Below are 20,507 nucleotides of genomic sequence, written 5' to 3'. Positions count from 1 at the left end.
CTCCCAGATAATGCACCTGGGAAAGCAGCAGGGGACGGCCCAAGAGCTTGGACTTCCGCCACCCACGTGGGAGACCCGGATGGAGCTCCAGGCTCCTGGCGTTGGCCTGGCCCAGCCCGGCCATTGTGGCCATTTGGGGAGTGAACCAGCGGATGGAGAATCTCTCTCCTTCTGCCTCTTCCTCTGCTTCTGGCTTTCAAATAAATAAATTTCAAATAAATAAATAACAAATCATAAAAAAGAGACACCAAAAAGTGTCAGAGTGACAAGTGGGGAAGCTGAGGCTGAGTCCAGGTCTCGCAGGGCTCAGGGCCGGCCCACAGGGGCCACACTGGCTGGGCGGGCCGGGACAGGTCCCTCAGAGCCGCCTGGGCCTCCGTCCCCACACCTGTGACACCTCTGTCCCTCCCCCGGGGAGGGGGGCTATCAACGACCCCTCCAACCCCTCCCCGCCAGGCTGCACAAACCTCAGGTCTTTCTTCCCTCTCCAGGGAAAGGCGAGGAAATCCCACCACGGACTCCCCCAGCCTCTGCCAGGCTCCAAAACGTCCACGGGAAATGGAATTAAAAGATAAGCCTATTGTGGTGCCAAGAAAAAAAAATAGGAAATCCGAGGCTAACTGAGGTCTTTGGAAAGTTCACAGAAAATGTGCATTATGAAAAAAAGCCTGCGCGCAGCTTACCATTTTCTTTTCTCCAAAACAAACGTCTTTGGAGTCCATCTTGCACAAACTTTTTGAAGTACTCCGTACAGCACTTTGTACTTAGTATGCTTACTTTGCTCAAATTACAAAGAATATTAAATGTTCTCACGGAAGGTTTTGAGAAGAAAGAAAATCAAAGCAGAAAGTCAGTCTCTCCGGCCACCCCAGGACGAAGAGAAAGGCCTGCTGCCCCCTCTGGTGCTCCCGGGCCTTTCACGAAATTATTACTGAGTTTTTAAAACAGACTGACAGCCCTATTTGCATCCTTTGAAAACTCGGTATTCTGCTTTGGGCATTTCTTCAAAACTCCATTTTATTTTTTTTTATTTTTTATTTATTTATTTATTTTTTTGACAGGCAGAGTGGACAGTGAGAGAGAGAGACAGAGAGAAAGGTCTTCCTTTGCTGTTGGTTCACCCTCCAATGGCCGCCGCGGCCGGCACACCGCGCTGATCCGATGGCAGGAGCCAGGTGCTTCTCCTGGTCTCCCGTGGGGTGCAGGGCCCAAGCACCTGGGCCCTCCTCCACTGTACTCCCAGGCCACAGCAGAGAGCTGGCCTGGAAGAGGGGCAACCGGGACAGAATCCGGCGCCCCGACCGGGACTAGAACCCGGTGTGCCGGCGCCACAAGGTGGAGGATTAGCCTAGTGAGCCGCAGCGCCGGCCAAAACTCCATTTTAAAGAACAGAAACCTCCCCTGGTGGGCTGTGCAGGGAGAGGCACAGCGGCTAAGAGGGCGCCTGTGCCACCCAGCCCCCTTTCAGAGTGCCCGAGTTCGAGTCCTGGCCCCCGTCCCAGCCCAGCTCCCTGCTGCCAGCGCCCTGGGAGGCGGCAGGTGATGGCCCACGGGTCCGAGGCCCTGCTTCCTATGTGGGACCCCGGGACGGAGGTCCTGGCTCTTGTAGGCGGTTGAGGAATGAGCCAGCAGCCGGAAGATCTCTGTCTGTCTCTGTCTTTCAAATAAAATGAGAATAAACGTTTGGAAAGAGCACAGCTGACCACGCCCCCACTGTCGGGGACCCTCGCAGCCTTGGATGGTTTCCTGGATGGAGCCACATTTCCTCCCTGTGGCCTCGCGGGGGTCCCCAGGAGGCCCGGGGCAGCCCACTGGACGCCTGGGCGGCTGCAATGGGGTTTTGTTAAATTAAGTGCATTGCATATCCCATGACCCAGCAATCCCCGCCGGGAATATATTCCGAAGAAACAGCTCCCCGAGGGCTCCCGAGTGAGGTTTGTGGTGGGGAAGCCGGCGGCCGCCTGCACGTCTGCTGGGGCGGGGGGAGCGCTGGGCTCCCTCCCAGGAGCGGCTAAGGCAGCGGGCTCGCCACCGACCCAGGGACACCACAGCCGGGTGGAAGCATCGAGACAAAGAAAGAAGGGGACCCAAAACACAGCTTCATCCACATAAATGAGAAACACGCGCACACAAAGCCACAGTAAGCACTTTTTTGCAAGAACACACACACACACACACACACACACACACAGAGTCCCACGGTAAACTCAATCAGGGCTGCCTACCAGGAGCAGGGGCAGGGAGCGAGCAGCAGAGGTGGACCCTGCCAGGGGCTTCCCACTGGGCCTGCCTACACTCTGCCCCCTGAGCCAGCGCCCAGTGCCAGCCCGCGGCTCCCCGGGGCGGCACACCTGGTCTGAGCGGCGGCCGCAAGGCAGAGGGTCCACACCTCTCCCTCGGGAGGCGTCTCCAGAGCCCCCCAGCTTGGGTAGCACCCATCTCCGCAGCGACAAGGGAGACCCGCAAAAGACTGATGACTTTTTAAAAAGAAGGCCTCCATCCTACCCGCGGGGGCTGCCGGCTGTCCCCGTCACGTTAAACCCCAGAGTGGACCACAGCGTCCCAGGGAGAGGCTAGCCCCACCACTCAGGGCTCATAAGTGGCGCGCAAACTCCCTGTGTGACTGCGGCCGCCCGCACTGCGCTGCCCAGGAGCAGGCGACAGGGACCGGAGCCGCCGGCTGTCCTTGGGCAGGAGCTGCAAGGAGTTGCCTCCGGCTCCAGCTCCGGCGACACAGGTGGTCCCAGGGCCTCAGCTAAGCACCTGGGCCTTCCATCCAACCAGGCACCTACTGCGCCACAGGCCCCGCCCACGGCAAGACGACCCCTGAGTGGCCAGCTGACTGGGGAGGCTCTGAAACCCGCAGAATCCCTCCCAGTCTAGGGGTGCCTGGTCCAGGTCTGGGGGTGTGTGGGGTGGGCCGTGAGGGCAGAGGGCCCGCACACAGCCCTCGCATCTCAGGGGAGCGCCTCTGCGGTCCTCCCCCTGACCCCGCGGCTCCATGCCCAGGAGTTTGTCCCAGGGATTCCAGAGTGAGCCCGAGGATGTTCACCGCGGTGTTGTTTACATGGACTCTACACTGCAAACGAGGCGCCAGTTACACCTGCCCACGCCCTGGGGCCCGGGCAGCCATTATGACATCACAGAGGAGATGACAAGTTCATGGTGATGCCGCTTGGTGCCAAATGCCAGCTTTCCATCGACACGGAATAGTGATTCCATTTTTTTCCCTCAAAATAAGAAAATACAAAAACCTAAAAAAAAATCTCTTTATAAGACGGTGCTTCCCGTGCAACCGACAGAGTGTGCAGGGACGGAGCCAGTGTCCTGTGCTGTGGATTTATGGCTGGCTGGCTTTGGTCTGTTTTTACTTAGGTGTGATTTCTAAATTAATGTGTGTTCATCCCGTAATAAATAATTAAATATGCATTTGCATAGGCACAGGGAAGAGCCAGGAAGATATTAAAGTAAATGTAAACAGTAGTGGGGCCGGTGCTGTGGCGTAGCGGGTAAAGCCACCACCTGCAGTGGCCGGCACCCGTGTGAGCGCCAGTTCGAGTCCCAGCTGCTCCACTTCCGGTCCAGCTCTCTGCTGTGGCCTGGGAACGCAGTGGAAGATGGCCCAAGTGCTTGGGCCCCTGCACCCACGTGGGAGACCCGGGAGAAGCTCCTGGCTCCTGGCTTCAGATCATCCCAGCTCCAGCTGTTGTGGCCTTTTGGGGAGTGAACCAGCATATGGAAGACCTCTCTCTCTCTCTCTCTCTCTCTGCCTTTGCCTCTCTGTAACTCTGCCTTTCAAATAAATACATAAATCTTAAAAAAAAAAAATAAATAAACAACATGAGCCCAAAGAGTAGATCAGGAACTGAGACAAAGTTGTTCTGTTTTTTCTTTTTCTTTCTTTCTTTCTTTCTTTCTTTCTTTCTTTCTTTCTTTCTTTCTTTCTTTCTTTCTTTCTTTCTTTCTTTCTTTCTTTTTTTTACAGGCAGAGTGGACAGTGAGAGAGAGAGACAGAGAGAAAGGTCTTCCTTTGCCGTTGGTTCACCCTCCAATGGCCGCCGCGGCCGGTGCACCGCGCTGATCCGATGGCAGGAGTCAGGTGCTTCTCCTGGTCTCCCATGGGGTGCAGGGCCCAAGCACTTGGGCCATCCTCCACTGTACTCCCTGGCCACAGCAGAGAGCTGGACTGGAAGAGGGGCAACCGGGACAGAATCCGGTGCCCCGACCGGGACTAGAACCCGGTGTGCCGGCACCGCAAGTGGAGGATTAGCCTAGTGAGCCGTGGCGCCGGCCGAATAAGTTGTTCTTAAAAAAAAAAAAAAAAAAAAAAGGCAAAACAGGGACTGGCGCTGTGCCTCAATGGGTTAAAGCCCTGGTCTGAGGCACCGGCATCCCATATGGGCACTGTTTCAAGTCCCGGCTGCTCCACTTCCGGTCCAGCTCTCTGCTGTGGCCTGGGAAAGCAGTAGAAGATGGCCCAAGTCCTTGGGCCCTGCACCCAAGTGGGAGACCCGGGAGAAACTCCTGGTTCCTGGCTTCAGATTGGCGCAGCTCCAGCCATTGCAGCCATCTGGGGAGTGAACCAGCGGATGGAAGACCTCTCTCTCTCTCTCTCCTCTCTCTGTGTAACTCTGACTTTCGAATAAATAAATAAATCTTTTTTAAAAAAGTTAACAGTAGCTAGTTATGTCTAGATGGTGGGAGTAGGGATGATTTTTGCTTTCTTTGTAACTTGGACACTTCCGGCGTTCCTGTTGGAGCTGGCAGTTGGCCCAGTGGTTCCGAGCCCTGCGTCTCACACTGGAGCGCCTGCGGTCAGTTGCCGGCTTGGGCTGCAGTGCCCAGCTTCCTGTCAGCGCAGACCCTGGGAGGCAGCCGTGACTGCGTAAGTGACTGGGTCCCTGCCGCACACAAGGGAGACCTGGATGGCGCCCCGGCTCCCGCTCTGGCTGTGGCCCAGCCCTGGTCATTGTGAATCAGTGGATGGGAGCGCTCTCTGCCTCTCAAATAAATAAAAAGTATTTTTAAGAGGATTTATTTATGTATTTGAGAGGCAGAGTTACAGAGAGAGGGGAGAGACAGAGAGAGAAAGGTCTTTCACCTGCTGGTTCACTCCCCAAATGGCCACAACAGCCCAAGCTGGGCCTATCCGAAGCCAGGAGCCAGGAGCTTCCGCTGGGTCTCCCACGTGGGTGCAGGGGTCCAAGGACTTGGGCCATCTTCTACTGCTTTCCCAGGCCACAGCAGAGAGCTGGGTCGGAAGTGGAGCAGCCAGGACTTGAACTGGCGCCCAAATGGGATGCCAGCACTGCAGGCGGAGGCTTATTCTACTATGCCAGCTCCATAAAAAAAAGTAATTAAAACAATCTTTTGGCTGGCGCCGTGGCTCACTAGGCTAATCCTCCGCCTGTGGCGCCGGTACTCCAGGTTCTATTCCCGGTTGGGACGCCAGTTCTGTCCCGGTTGCTCCTCTTCCAGGCCAGCTCTCTGCTGTGGCCCGGGAGTGCAGTGGAGGATGGCCCAGGTCCTTGGGCCCTGCACCCCATGGGAGACCAGGAGAAGCACCTGGCTCCTGGCTTCGGATTGGCGCAGTGCGCCAGCCATAGCGGCCATTTCGGTGGTGAACCAACGGAAGGAAGACCTTTCTGTCTCTCTCTCTCACTGTCTAACTCTGCCTGTGGGGGGGGGGGGGAAAGAAAAGTAAAAAGAAAAGCAATCATTTTAAATGAAGATTTATTTATGTATTTTGAAAGTCAGAGAGAAAGGGAGAGACAGAGAGAGGTCTTCAACCCACGGGTTCCCTCTCCAAGTGGCTTCATGGCCAGTGCTGAGCAGGCCAAAGTCAAGAGCCAGGAGCTTCATCCAGGTCTCCCACGTGGGTGCAGGGGCCTGAGCGCTTGGGCCATCTTCTGCTGCTTTTCCTAGGCCATTTATCAGGGAGCTGGATCAGAAGTAGAGCAGCTGGGACTTGAACTGGCACCCATGGAAGAGGCCGACATCACAGGAGGCAGCGTTACCCACTACACTGGCCTCTTACACACCTTTGAAAATTATTCCTATTTATTTATTTATTTATTTGACAGGCAGAGTTAGACAGTGAGAGAGACAGAGAGAAAGGTCTTCCTTCCATTGGTTCACCCCCCAAATGGCTGCTACAGCCGGCACACCGCGCTGATCCAAAGCCAGGAGCCAGGTGCTTCTCCCGGTCTCACATGGGGTGCAGGGCCCAAGCACTTGGGCCATCCTCCACTGCACTCCCAGGTCACAGCAGAGAGCTGGCCTGGAAGAGGGGCAACCGGGACAGAATCCGGCGCCCATATGGGATGCGGCGCCGCAGGTGGAGGATTAGCCAAGTGAGCCACGGTGCTGGCTCCCTTATTTTTTAAAAACAAAGCAGCCACCCCTCTTGCTGCTGGGGAGGTGCTCCCTAAGGAGGTCAACTGCACTGCACATTGACGAGGCCCCCGTGTGCCCCAGACTCAGGAGGGCCCGGCGGGATTTGCAGGTGCATTTGCTTTGGTGCCGATTTTGAGACAGACGCATGCGCACCGACCCCTCCTACACTGTCCATCACTGCAGGCTGCGCTGCCTGGCGGTGGCGGCGGCCTCAGGGCAGGCGCAGGAGCCCCCAGGAATGCCTAGCCCCCTTCTTCATCCCCTACCACCGTCCACTTCAGGGTACGCTTGGTGACATATGCCGCAGAAGGGACACGTGGACCTGTGCATGGTTGTAAGGAGCTCAAATGCACAGGGCACTCAGCAAACGGCCCTGGGACTGAAGAGGGAGCCGTGCGCTGGCCTCGGCTGCCCCCTGCACACCCCTGCCACCCGTCTGTCTATCCGATTCTGCTTCCTGCCCCTCTGGGACGCAGGCAGCTGGGGGCACAGGGCAGAGCCCACTGGGCACACAACAGAGGCAGCTGGCGACTGACGAACAGATGAGGCAGGACCTCGGGGGCACAGGGCTCAGGCAGGGGACAGCGAGTGTGCCGAGGGCCAGCCTCAGGCAGCCACAGACAGCCAGGCTGTGGCTGCAGCTGTGGCCCAAAGCACAAGGCTAGCAGGTGCACCTGGGCCTAAGGACAAGGTCCTGCAGGGGGAGTGAGACCGAAACTCCCCACAGCCACCCAGGAAGGGGCTGTCCCCGGGAGCCCCTCTCTCGCCTGAATCTGGCTCTCCCGGACGGTCAGACGGCGGCTGCTGACCCTCACCGCTTCCCAACGCCCAAGCAGGAAGAGCTGCAGCCAGAGAGGGGGCCAGGCCCAGGCAGTCCGGGGCCTGCACAGGGAGCATCCTTCTCTCCCGCCACAGGGGGCGGGGAGCGGAGGGCACTGACCATTGCCTTTCAAATGGTGGCGCTGGCAGGGGCCCTGCCCGCTCCTGGAATATCTGGCAATGCCTGAAGACACTTCTGGGACTGGGGCTTGGCGGCCTTGGCCAGGACAAGCACCCGCCCTGGGCCCCACCTCGCAGGGTGATCAGGCCCCAGACGGCAGCAGAGCAGGGGCTCAGAGCCCTGCGTCAGATCGGCCCAGCTCTGCCCGCGAGCGACGATCAATCGCCAGACGCAACACTGCCACACCAGGCCCCCGATTCCCACACAGCTCCAGGAGACGGATGCCGCCACGGGCGCCCGCCGACTGAATGACCCAGTGCCTGCCCAGCACTAAGACCCTGGCCGCACACCACCAGGCAGGGGCTCTTGTCCCCATTTCTCAGATGAAGAAACACATCCAGTCGCGTCGCCGCAGGCCCAAGGCCACCCGGGGGGTCCCCCGGGAAGGGTCGCTCTCAGCACCAGGGATCCAGGGCTCAGGCAGGCTAACGCCATCGTCCCCCCCCCCCCCGTGGTGGGGGAGGGGCCGGCACCCGGCCGCGGGAACGGGCTGTGTTTTGCAACCCCGATAGCTTGGAGCCCACCGGGGAAGTCCGTGAGACCCAATGCGCCTCCCAGGCGCGGGCAAGGGGATGCGTGCGACCCAATGCGCCTCCCAGGCGCGGGCGAGGGGATGCTTGCGACCCAATGCGCCTCCCAGGCGCGGGGGAGGGGATGCGTGCGGAGGGCCCCCCGCCCCCGGCCGTGGCCGCCCGCCCACTCACCTGGATGCTGTTCTCCTGCAGGTTCAGGTACCGAGTGTTGACAGGGATGCTGGCCGGCACTTCGGCCAGCTCCCTCCGCGTGCAGATCACCCGGCTGGCCTGGTTGCTGCAGGAGCAGGCCGCGGGGCAGGAGGTGGCCGGCGGGGAGCCTCCTCCAGCGGCGGCTGTCACGGCCACACCGCCCCCGCCGGCCCCCAGGGGCGGAGAGAAGAGCCAGAGGAAGAGTAGGGCCCCGTGGGGCCAGGACATCCTACCGGGCGGCAGCGGGGGGCACGGGGAGCCGCGGGCACGCGCCATCCTCACTGTTCATGCTCCACCTGGGCGCTGGGGGCTGCGAGGGAGAGAGAGGGGAAGAGACTCCGTGAGGGACAGGGGCTCGCATCACCCCCTCCCTGCCCGGTGCCCGGCACAGAACCCAGAGGCCGCCACAGGGGCCGGCGGGGCAGACCTGTCCCTGCAGGGAGACCATGCCCCCTGTGCGGACGGAAGGCAGAACCGAGGGCGAGGGACGGGAAGTGCCGGCCGCGGCCACTTGCACTAAGTAGGAAAAGTCAGCCGCACTCAAAACCTAGGGCCCTGTGAGATCTCAAGCGGCAGATGAACAGGTAGGGGAGGGGTGAGCGGGGCAGACAGCGCAGGTGGCAGAGGGGGAAGCGGGAGGCAGGCTGTGAGGGTCAGGACCTGGCTCGGCCCCCTGCGCCAGCCTCCGGGGTCCCGGCCCAGCCACCGAGCCCCTCCTCCTTGTCCTGTGGTCAGACGGAAAGGGGGACGTGGGGAGCAGCAAGGTGCCAGCCAAGGCGACCGCTGAGGTGGCAGTGTGGGCAGACGAGGGCCAAGGCGACAGCGGGGGAGGACGGGCCACAGCAGCCCCGATATGCCTTGAGACGCAAGTGCTCAAGGCCAAGACAGTGTCTAGTGGGACCCGTGCCAGCAGCTGCCGCAAGACGGTGCTGGGGGGTTGACCGAGCAGGGACAGGCCCAGGACCCTGCCCAAGGACCCTGCCTCTGAGCTGGGGGGGCGCTGAGAGTCGCTGCCCCCTCCCCAAGCCTCCCTCCCCCGTCCGTTTCCAGGGCTGTGGTGAGCATGAGGCACGCTCATCACAGCGATAATGCCGACGCGGATGACAGGAATAATAGTAATACTGGCTGCTGGGAAGCGGCAAGCCTTGCCCCGCGCCGCGCGCCCCGGCTGTCTTCCGGAAGCCTCGCGGCAGCCATGGGGGGCAGCTCGGTGCCCAGTCTGCAGAGGCAGAACGGCTCGCCCAAGGGCACGGAGCAGGCCGGCTGGTTCCGGGGCCACTCCTCTGGCTCCGAGCCCTCCTTCCCACACAGCGTCACCTCCAAGCACGGGCGAATGTACCTACACCAGCGGGCTCTGCCAACACACGCCGGCCCCAGAGGGTCCCTGGGAGAGGGGGGAGAGGGGAGTGCCGCACACACACACACACACACACACACGCACAGCCCACTCCCACACTGCAGCGCCAGGCACGCCCTCACACCGTGGACCCCAGACCCACACGCTCACGCACACATGCACACACACAGCCCCCACTCGGCACGTCCTCACACCGTGGACCCCAGACCCACAGACACGGGACCCCCCCAGATGTACGCTCCCCCCCCCACATGCACACACACACACTCACTCCTGCAGTTCCCAGATCATCCTAACCCAGAAAAAATGTGTGTGCCCCTGTGCACATGGGAACAAGAGCTAGAAGCAGAGACGGAGACAGAGGGCGAGCCGGAGTTTGGCTCTCCGTGCGCCCTGCAGGCTGTTTTTCCGCCCCGGAAGCTGTGTGGGTTCTCTGTGTGTCTGGGCTGTCCATGCCAAGGCGGGGGGGGGGTCCCCATCTCCCCACAGGTGAGCAGGCAGCTCTCCGCTCCCTCTTGTCCTGGGTCTCCATTCCCACAAAGATCCGGACCCCTCCTTAAGCCAAGGGGCTGGCGCCACCCACCAGGGCCAGGCTCCGAGGCTGCCCCCCCAGCCCCCGCAGTGCCCGCGAAGCCAAGGCACCCTCTGGGGCGGCTGTGTCTCTGCCTCCGCATCTGTCCCCATCTCTCCCGCCGCCAGCCCCCTCCCCCATCGCGGCTTCTGCAGCAGGCTCCCTCCCCTTTCCACCCTCGCCGTCCTTGTCTCTTCCCCCAGCCCCCCACCGCGAGGGACACTCACCCTGGTGGCTCGGAGGCTTCCGCTGGGCCTCTCCCTGCGCCCCAGGCCCCCCCTCCGCATGCGGGGGGCTCTCTCGCCCCGTTTTCCAGGCTCTCGTCGAGGTGGTGCTGGGGGGGGCGCAGGGGCTTCCTGGGTCTCCCCGCGCCCCCCCCTCCCGGCCTGCCGCCTTTCCCACCCCAGGAGGCCGTCCTCTGGCCACTGCAGCAGTCCTCGGCTTGCCTCCCCTGCCTCCTGCCACCCCCACTCCCGCCTCAGCCGCCGCTCGGCCCCCCTCCCCGCCTCCTCCTCAACCCACCAGCCCCAGCCCCCTCAGCGCCCTCCCGGCCCCGCTAGGTCCCTCTCTCGGCCTCTGGTCCCCGGCCCCCCCTGACCCCCTTCACTGTCTCGCCGGCCTCAGGACCACCAGGCCCCCTCTCTCTTTCTCTTCCATCTCCCCTCACTCTCGCCCCACCCTCATCACCCGCCTGCAGTCAGTCCCTGTCTGTCCGTCCGTCTTGGTCTCCCCTGGCCTTGTCTCTCTCGCTCTCTATGCGATTACAATTTCTGGTCACACGGCAGTGCAGAGCCAAGCTGTGCCTCAGCTCCCTCCCTCCCCGCCCCCTCCCTCTTTCTTTCTCTCCTTCTGCTCGGGGAGGGCACCTCTCCTCCCTCCCTCCCTCCCTCCCCCCTTCCCTGCGCTGCGAGCACGGGGAGGGGGTGTCTCCCCCTCTGCTGCTAATCAAAGGCTCCGTTATCTAATTAACCCATTGGTTCTGGGCAGCCGGGAAGGTCGGGGGGAGCGGGGGAGGGAGGTTGGCGGCTGGGCTGCCCAGGGAAGGGGGGCTGGGCTGTGCCAGCCGAGCCTCCAGCCTCGTGGCACACAGACCGCCTCAGCGGCCGCATCACCAGCCTGGGCTACTCTGGTCCCCGCCGCGGGCCAGCACCTCCCTCCTGCCCCCCACCCCGCTGCCTCGCCCTGTCCTGGCCCAGCCTGTGCTGCTGAGGTCTCCGTGCCACGGGAGCCCCTCCCATTCCCCGCCACACCCCGTGGCCGTCCGCTTCTTCCTCCACCCTTGGCACCCCGGAAACCTGGGTCCACATTGCAGTCAGCCTGCCCTCCTGCCGAGGGAGGTCCCTGTTCACATCACAAAGACAGTCTATCTCAGGCTCCCTCTGCCCTGGCCCTTAGCCATAGCTGGACGTCCACCTCCTGATAGCCTTCTGTACATGGGCAGGGCGGACACATCCCCTCCCTCCCTCCTCCCCCCTCCCTCCTCTTCCTTCCACCCATCCACCCATCCACCCATCATCCATCCACTTACACCCATCCATCCACCCACCCATCTGTCCATCCCTCCATCCACTCACCCATCTGTCCATTTGTCCGTCCGTCCATCCACCCACCCATCAGTCCATCTGTCCATCCATCCATCCATCCCTCCATCCACCCACTCATCTGTCCATCTGTCTGTCCGTCCGTCCATCCATCCACCCACCCATCTGTCCATCTGTCCGTCCATCCATTCATCCCTCCATCCACCCACCCATCTGTCCATCTGTCCGTCCCTCCATCCATCTATCTACCCACCCATCTGTCCATCCGTCCGTCCGTCCGTCCATCCACCCGTCACCTCCACAGCCCCTACTCTGTGGCAGACCCGGCACAGGCGCTGATAAAGGCTACCGGGTAAGCAAAGCTGGGGCGCGCGGGCTGCCGAGGGGCAGCCGTAACAGTGGCGCATCCTGGCTGAGTGCAGGTCTGAATCCCGCGCTCTGAAGCGGAGTAAGGAGAGGCTCTACGGATGGCCCTGCCGCCCCCCACACAGGGGCTGACCTGGCCTGGCCACCTTCTCCCGCCCTGGTCTCTCACTTCTGCCTTTGCCACCCCGGCCTCTCTGTCCCCACAGGCAGCCGGAGGGGTCCTGTTCCCAGCAGGTCAGGCCAGTCCCTCCTTGGCTCAGCGGCCCCGCGGACCCCGTCTGACTCAGAGGGCAGAGCCTTCTCCGTGGTGGCCCCGGGAACCCAGCCCATGTTAGTTCCTTGACTTCATCTGCCACCCCCTGCCCGACGTCGGCCGCCGCTTCTACGCAGGCCTCAGAGCCCCGGGGCCGTTGTACCTGCTCCGCTCTGTCTTCAGTCAGGTCTCGGGTCACATGGCCTTCTCCGCGAGGCCACCCTGGCCAGCCCACAGCGCCCAGCACGCGTCTCGCCATCTGACCCCGTCTGCTCTTGGCCATGAACGGAAGCTTTCCAAGGGCAGGGGCCGTGTCTGTTCCCTGGGTCGCTGGGTTTCCAGGACCTAGGACAGCACCTGGCACACAGCAGGGGCTCAGCAAACGCAGGAGGAGGGAGTGGAAGAGGCCGGCACCCTCGCTGTCAGCCCACGCTCCTCCCTGCCACACTCCCACACAGGTCCTGCCCCCAGCCACACCCCCCCGTCTGCATGTCCAGCCCAGGACACACTCTCCAACTGTACCACTCAGGCCCCACGGCCCTGGCAGCTCCGGGTCCCTGCCCATCCCAGGAGGCCTGCCCAGAAGAGGCAGCACCTTCCCATGCCAAGACGCAACTGCCGTTAGCTGGACATCGTGTCCCAGATTTCTCTTCGTGCCACGGTGCCACTGGCTGGCCCTGGATACCACACTCCGGGTCCCCAACAGGGGTCTGTGCACCCCGCCGAGCATCCGTGCCCTCAGGAAACCTCAGCCCCTTCCCACAGCTGTGTGCTGAGCACACCCCCCACCCCACGTCCTCTGAGCCCCTTCCTAAAGCCAGCCACGGTCCCACGCGCGCTCGTTCTAACTCAGAGTAGCAGAACCACCAAGACGCGTGGTGTCCAGCACACCCCTAGCCGTGGCCAGGCACCGTCAGGGCTTCAGCACGTGGCGGCCCTTGTCCTCCCTCAGCCCTCTGAGATGGCATCGCCGGCACCCCCACTCCACAGAGGCACAGAGAGGGCAAGCGGCTTCGCGTTCGCAGCCAGGAAGTGCCTCCCCGCTCCCACAGAGCCCAGGGCACGTCCGACAAGAGCAGCGCTTTGCAGGGCGACGGCTGGTGCCAGCAAAGCCAACGCGATGCAGAACCCCGGCTTTCCTCCCCACACCCCCACTGCACAGAAAGTGACACGTGCCTGGTGGCTCTCCGGGCCCCCCGGGGAACACTCTAACAGGGACGGGAGTGGCTGCTGCGTGCAGGCGGGCGCCGTGCTAAGCAGAGCCCACTCCTCGAGCCGCTGGCTTCTCCCTACAGCTCCAGGAGGAAGGGATAGATCCTGTGCCCATTGTACAGACAGAGATGCTGATTCAGGGAGCCCCAAAGCATCACAGCTTGGATCGGAACCCAAAGCCCAGGCCCACAGCAGCCCCAGGTGAGGGGTGCACCTGTTCTCTACCCTGCCTGCCGTAAGGAATGAGGGGAGATGCAGACAGAGGCCCCAAGGGGAGAAGAAGCAGGGAAGGCAGCGGGTGCAGGTGCCCGCGTGTGCGGGGGCGCCGGAGGGGAGGCCAGCGCGGGGCCGGGACGGGGCCTCCCAGCCTTGCCTGCTCCCCGCCGGCCCGGGCTCTGTGCCTGAGAAGATCCCGGCAGATGGCAGCTAGGACACTCGGGGACCCAGGGGAGGCAGGAAACAGTCCCGCCAGGCGTGCTCCGTCTTCTGGGCAGTTTTGGAGCAAAAGAGAGAAGGTGCCCAGCCGGAGCCGAGAGCGCCTCTGACTGCCTCTGACTGCGGGATGACGGCCCGGGCCTGGAGCCGGGGCGGTGGGTCCGCTCTGGGTGCGAGAGACCCCTCGGAGCAGACTGGCAGGGGGAGGCTGGAGGCTGGGAGGGAGCCGGGCTGAGGGTCAGGGGTCAGGGGAGAGGACAAAGCTGTGCTGGGGGCTGTGGGACAGAGGCAGGAAAGAGAGGGCACCCGATTTGTCCAAGGGGCAGACCTGGGGGGTGTTAGGAGGTGAAGGAGTGTGGGAGGAGCCAGATCTGGGCTCCAGGTCTGCCGGCTGGAGAAGAAGGGGGGACGGGGAGGAGAGTGAGGAGGCCCCTGAACACGGTCACCTCCACCGGGGAGCAGAAGGGCAGGACCCGTGACCACTGCCCGCGCCCACTGCCGGCCACGCGCGACCTCTGTGTGGTGGGCAGGGGGTGGCAGCAAGGGACCTGCGGGGCTACACCTGGCCAGGGCCTGGTAAACGCGGGCCAGAGCCCAGCTGGCAGGTGGGCAAACCGGACGCCCGGGCTCCAATCCCATGATCCCATGCTGCCGCCACGTTCTCAGGAAGAGGGCTGGAGGGCTGGGGTGGGAACTGCTGGACAATTCAATACCACGCCCTGTCCCAAGGGCGGTGTCCCACCTGCACGGTCCAGCAGCAGGTGCACTGGCTGTGGCCACAGTGGTCACTGTGCTGGACAGTGTGGTGCGGTCATTTCCAACCCTACCCCTGAGCCCCACGGCTCTGCTCCCTCTGGCCCCTTGCCCTGCCCACTGGCCCCTGGGGAGGCGGTGCCGGTGTCCCCTGTACACGCGGACACACTGAGACACAGTGAGGTCACTGCCTTATCCATGGGCATTCAAGGCCGGGTGGCCGCGGAGACAGAGACTGAACCTCCAGGCCCCCAGGGCCCTTTGCGGCCCAGGATGGGGGGTGGGCAGCTTATCACCCCTAAACGGAATCTTCTCAGAATGGAGTTGGGGCCTAGCCTGGTGCTGGGGGCTTGAAACAGTCTTCAATGCCAAGGTCCAGGCAGGCGGACAGGGGCGTGGTCCGAGCCAGCCTGACGAGGCCCCCCTTGCTGGATGGGCGGCTGCGGTACCAGCTCGTGTGGAAAAGGGTGCTACTGAAAGTGACACCAAGCTGGGAATTTTCGGAAGCGCCGCGGTGTGTCTTGGCCGCCACTGTGTACCCACGTCACCTGGCATCTTGTCCAAGGACAGGTTCGGAGTCCATGCATCAGGGCAAGGGGGACCCTCTGCAGGGCAGGGCTCAGCCTGGGCTCTGGAATCAGTTTGAAGTTTGCCACAATCGCCCGGCGTCACCTTGGGGAGGGGCCTTCTCCCCCCCACCCCGGGGGCCTTGGCGGGAGCACCTGCGCATGGGGAGGGACCAGCGTCTGAGCGTTCAGCAAAGCACCGCTCACTGGGAGGGCTCCACGACTCAGCGTCGCCAGGCCGCCCTTGGTGAGGAAGGACAGGGGGGGGACAGAGGGCTGGGGCTGGGAGAACAGGGCCTGAATTCTGACCTCGCTCGTGCCCCAGGCTCTCTGCTGCAGGCTGTGAAGACGGCACCTGCCCCGAGGGGACCAGGGCACTCCAATGCCAGCTACGCTCAAAGGAGCAGGTGTCCTCACTGGGCAGGGGGACCGATCTTCTCCCCACTCTGTGATGCCCCTGCCCCCCAGTGCGTAAGGCTGCATGGAGGGGCTGGCGCTGCGGCTTAGCGGGTGAAAGCCGCCGCCTGCAGTGTTGGCATTTCACATGAGCGCCAGTTCGAGCCCCAGCTGCTTCTCTTCTGATCCAGCTCTCTGCTGTGGCCTGGGAAAGCAGTGGAAGGGGTGGCCCAAGTGCTTGGGCCCCTGAACCCGCATGGGAAACCCAGAAGAAGCTCCTGGCTCCTGGCTTCAGATTGGTACAGCTCCAGCCACTGCGGCCATTTGGGGAGTGAACCAGCAGATAGAAGATCTCTCTCTCTGCCTCTGCCTTTCAAATACATACATAATACATACATACATACATACATACATACATACATAAATCTTTAAAAAGGCCCATATTGGGGCCGGTGCTGTGGCGTAGCAGGTTAAAGCCCTGGCCTGAAGTGCTGGCATCCCGTATGGGCGCCTGTTCTAGTCCCAGCTGCTCTTCTTCTGATCCAGCTCTCTGCTATGGCCTGGGAAAGCAGTGGAAGATGGTCCAAGTCCTTGGGCCCCTGCACCTGCATGGGAGACTCAGAAGAAGCTCCTGGCTCCTGGCTTCGGATCGGCACAGCTCCTGCTAGTACAGCCATTTGGGGAGTGAACCAGCAGATGGAAGACCTCTCTCCCTCTCCCTCTCTCTGTAACTCTTTCAAAGAAATAAGATAAATCTTTAAAAAAAAGCCCACATGGAAAGCACCCATCTGTCACGGAGTAGGGGTTTAGCCTATGGGCTCGACCACGCCTGGGCCTGTGCCGTCCCTGAACCAGATTCTACCCGCAGTGGGGCAGGCTGGGTCCTGCTGACGGCAGCGTGGGAGGTGGGTGAGCTCTCAGCTCCCGGGGCGCGGGGGGCCCAGCTACCAGGAGGCCTCACTTCTCCCACTGCTACGAACCACCTCACCCCGCTGCTCCCCAGCCTCCTTCCCACCGGGGGCCGGGGCGCAGCACTCTCCCTCTGCCTCCCCCTTTGTCCAGCCGCTGTCTCGGCCAGGGGAGGCGGTCTGCCGAGGCCAAGGCCCGACTGCCACTTGCAGCTGTGTGGTCTCGGGCCAGAGACCACACTTCTCTGGGCTTCCGTTTCGCCGCCTGTCAAATGGGGCTCAGCCCCCCTCGCCCGCAGGGGCGCTCAGCACGCTGCCTGGCTCCGGGCACGGGCACGCGCCCAGGAAGCGTTAGCTCCTGTCCTTGTGCGCTCTGCTCTAACTTAGAGGGCAAACCTCTTCTCCCTTCACCACTGGGGTGTGCCCCTCCCTCGGAGCCGCAGCTGCCACCGCCTGGGCACCCTCGTTGCAGCCCTCTCTGGGCCCAACTCGAGGGACTGGCACAGGTTCCGGGGGGACCCCTTGGAGATGGGGGAGTGGCCCTGGATCGCACCCTGTGCTCAACCCCACCAGGACCCCAGCCACTCGCGGGCTCAGGCCTGAGTGCCTGGCAAGGTGGCGGCTCTTAGAGCAGCCCTGGAGGCGGCTCCACCTGGCCCCGCCCCGCCCGCCATGACAACAGCCGCGAGTGGGTTTCCAGGCAACAAGGGGGCATTGTGCCACTCTCCTCACTCCCCTGCCACCCCGAGCCTTGGAGACTGGAAAGACAGGGAAAGGGGCTTCTCCCCGGGGCTGGACGGAGAGGGGGTTTCCTGCAGCCCACCAGCTGGCGATGTCCCAGCCAGGGGGAGGGGAGGGACTACCGTCTTGGCACAAGGGGGCCCTGTCTTCTGCACTCTTGCCAGTGAGGCTCGCCCTCCTCACACGCATCCCTGTGGCCCGGGGATGAGGAGCACACCCCGTGTCCTACGGGGCAGCCCCAGCCCCCTACCTGCACTGGGGCCACGAGCGGCCGGCCGACCCCAGGGGAAACCTGGCCCCCACCACGGACTGCAGTTGGATGCCTGGGCCGCAAGCACGTGGGGCTGTGGCTGCCTCAGCTGTCAGGCTGACCCTAGAATATGCAGGGCTGGTGCCTGCACCCGCATTCTGGCCTGCACCCCATGGGCTGAAGGGGGGCTCTTCCTGTCAGTAGCCTGGAGGGGGGAGGCTGTTTAAATGGCTGCAGGGCCCCCTTCAGGGCTCCAGAGCTGCTTTGTGTCCCGGGGAGCGCGCGGCTCCGAGGCGCTGTGCGAGGGGCACTATGCGAGGGGCGCTGTGTGCGAGGGGCGCTGTGCGAGGGGCGCTGTGTGAGGGGCGCTGTGTGCGAGGGGCGCTGTGAGTGTGCTTGTGCACACGCCCCAGTCTGGGGCCTGCTCCCCCCTCCACGGGTCTCTGGCTGGTCCCTGACCCCACATCTGGGCTTCTGGCTGCTGGTGAATGACTGTGTGTACGTGTGTGGGCACCTCTGCCCACACGTGCCTCTGTGTCTGCCATGCTCCTGGTTCCCAGAGCTGGCTGACTGAGGTCCGACAAGTCAGAAACTACGCTTTGAGGCCCCTCCCCCACAGGCCTGCGGGTGCTGCCGGCGCGGGGCTGTGGCTCCCTGGGTCTGCCTTGCCTGCTCCTTCACTCCGGGGCCCTGGACACATGGTGTGCGCTCTGTCTCCCGGACTCTCCCTTTTAGCAACTGAGTAACTGTGGACGCCTGACTCCTGGTGGTGTGTGTGTGTGTGTGTGTGTGTGTGTCCGGGGGACTGGGTCCATCGCTCCAGCTGCGCGTCCCGCCGCTGGCGCCCACCCTTCCCATGCTCACTGAGGGTCTCTCTCCCACCTGCCTGCGGCTCTGCAATCTCTCCTTCATAGGCATGCCTTTGGACAGTCACAGCCCAGAGGAGCGGAGTCCCAGGGACCAGGAGGAGGAAGGTGGGGAGGGGAGGGGGAGGCGCAGGTTGGAAGGAGAAGTCCGGAGATGCCACAGGGCCGGGGAGGCACTGCTCCTGGCCATGCCCTGGGGTGGGGGTGGGGAGTTTGCAGGGGTGAGGATGCTGCGGGCCCCCTGGACCAGGAGGGAAGCCTACTGGGCTACTCCCAGCTGCCGCTGGAGCCCAGTTCCTGTCTGGCGGCTGCGCGGCCGGGACTTGGGATGTGAGGCGCATAGCAATGGGGCGCTGCGGAGGCTCTACTGCAGCTCCCAGCTGGGGCGGGGGGCGGGGAGGGGGCCGAGGGGCAGCCCCGATCCTCCCTCCCTCCCCCCTCCCAGCTGGGCTCTCCCCAGGGGAATTCCCCACCCCAAAAGAAAGTCGCCTGAGGCTGCAAGACAGCAGGGGAGGGGGCTCAGCCGTGGAGCAGAGGTGGGAAGGAGGCTTGGGCTGGGCAGGAGCGGGGGAGGGGGCGTCACGGCACGAGGGACCCAGGGCTCCCCTGGCCCAGGAGGAGGAGCAGCCCAAGGAGGCTGGGGCAGGAACTCTGGACAGAGCCTGAGCTTTGGGGGCTCAGGAATGAAGAGCTGGGGGGAGATGTAGGTCTGAGCAGGCCAGGTGGCAGAGAGGAGGGTCCTAGGACTGGGGCGTCTAGGGCTGGGGGAGCCTACGAGATGAGCAGACAGGGTGTCGGGGTCTTTGAGCAAAGAAGGGTCGTGGAGGAGGGGAGGAGGCCAGGAGTGCTAGGGACAAAGAGGCTGAGGGCCCGGGCCAGGTGGAGGAGGGCGGGAGTGGGACTTGGAGGAGCAGGTTGGAGTTAGGGTGTCGTGCAGAGGTCAAGGGGCATTCAGGAGGGGTCACAGGCGCAAGAGGTCGGGAGAAAGGTGAAGTCCAGCTGGAGGGTCCTAGGAGAGCAGGTGTGAGGGCAGGGAGCTGCCGGAGCACAGGCTCCCAGAGAGGCCGAAGAAGCCCTGGGAGAGGGGCAGTGGTCCCAGACAGACACGTGCCCCTCTCAGAGGCCCAGAGACAGAGCCTGGAGGAAGGGGGTCCCGGGAAGAGGGAGGGGCTGCTCCCAGGGGCACCTGGGGACCCCCGAGGGAGAAGGGCTGCAGACTGGGGAGGGGGTTGTCTCACCCCCTCCATCTTTCCCATTTTCACTTCCCAAACTCCCCGGTTCTCCCCGGTTGCCACGGCAACCGCTCCTGCCAGGCGCGGTCACCAAGGAAACCCCGTGCCCGCCTCTTCCCCCCCATCCCTGGCATTCCCCCCCCAGCAGCAGCAGCGGCGATGTGGAGGGTGGGAGGGGCCGGTGGGTTACGGATGAACCCCGACTCCCGCCCCAGAAAGGGGCGCCAAGAGCCCCAGCAGGCGAGCCCCCCACCCTAAAGTCTCCATTCTCGACCCCACAGCTGGATACGCAGTGACCGCCTGACGTCCGCCCCCACTCCCCTGGCCCCCGGGAAGCGGCGACCCTCAACACAGCACTCGACGGCCCGAAGAGCCCCCCCCAACGACCGCCTCCCCCACCGGCTTCTGCTCGCCATCAGGCCCCGCCCACTGTTCTCTGCCATCCCCCCCACCCCTGAGAAGGCCTTTGACCACCGTCCCCCAATTAGACAGTGCCCCCCACCCACTCCCGCGATTCCGCCTCCCGCCCCCGCCCCCACCCGGCGCCCCTTGGTGGCTACTCACAGCACGGACAGGGGCTCCTTCCGGGGGGCAGCATGCCCGGGCCGTGGGGGGGGACCCCCCAATGAAGCACAGGAATTCGGGGTGCGAGGCCTGCTGCGGGGAGGTGCGGGGGGCGGGGCTGCGGCCCAGCCCGGGTCTCTAGCGTTCGCCCCCCTCCCCGGTTCCTGGGTGGGGAGGGGGCTTCCGCGGCGGCGGCGCTGGGCTCGGGGCCGCTCCGCGTCCTGCCGGCCGGCCCGCCCGCCCGCGGCCCGCCTCCCTTCTGGGCTTGCTCGCTTCCCCCTGCTTCCTCGCTCGCTTCCTTCCAGCCTGCCTTCCTTCCTTCCTTCCTTCCTCCCCCCTCGGGCCCGCCGGCGCCGCTCTCCCCCCACCCACCCC

The 20,507-nt window shown here is 63.5% G+C and overlaps 1 protein-coding gene across 2 annotated transcripts in view; it reads right to left on the bottom strand.

The window, feature by feature from the left end:
* The window catches only part of LRRC4B (leucine rich repeat containing 4B), a 33,767-nt gene extending 13,495 nt beyond the window's left edge, over positions 1 to 20,272 (bottom strand). The window contains exons 1-2 of one of the 2 annotated variants that reach the window (XM_070063000.1): positions 20,133 to 20,272; positions 8,101 to 8,431 (exon numbers count right to left, since the gene is read on the bottom strand). In XM_070063000.1, coding sequence (XP_069919101.1) covers positions 8,101 to 8,397 — 297 coding nt within the window. In that variant the 5' untranslated portion in view covers positions 8,398 to 8,431; positions 20,133 to 20,272. Of the gene's footprint in view, positions 1 to 8,100; positions 8,432 to 10,276; positions 10,878 to 20,132 lie in introns of those variants that run through there. The other variant, XM_070062999.1, reaches the window with a different exon arrangement.
* Positions 20,273 to 20,507: the final 235 nt, after the last annotated feature.

The sequence above is a fragment of the Oryctolagus cuniculus genome, chromosome 18 (genome assembly GCF_964237555.1).
Source record: "Oryctolagus cuniculus chromosome 18, mOryCun1.1, whole genome shotgun sequence".
NCBI classification, from domain to species: domain Eukaryota; kingdom Metazoa; phylum Chordata; class Mammalia; order Lagomorpha; family Leporidae; genus Oryctolagus; species Oryctolagus cuniculus.
Note: the sequence above shows the minus strand (reverse complement) of the source record. Positions and strands in the feature narration are given on the sequence as shown.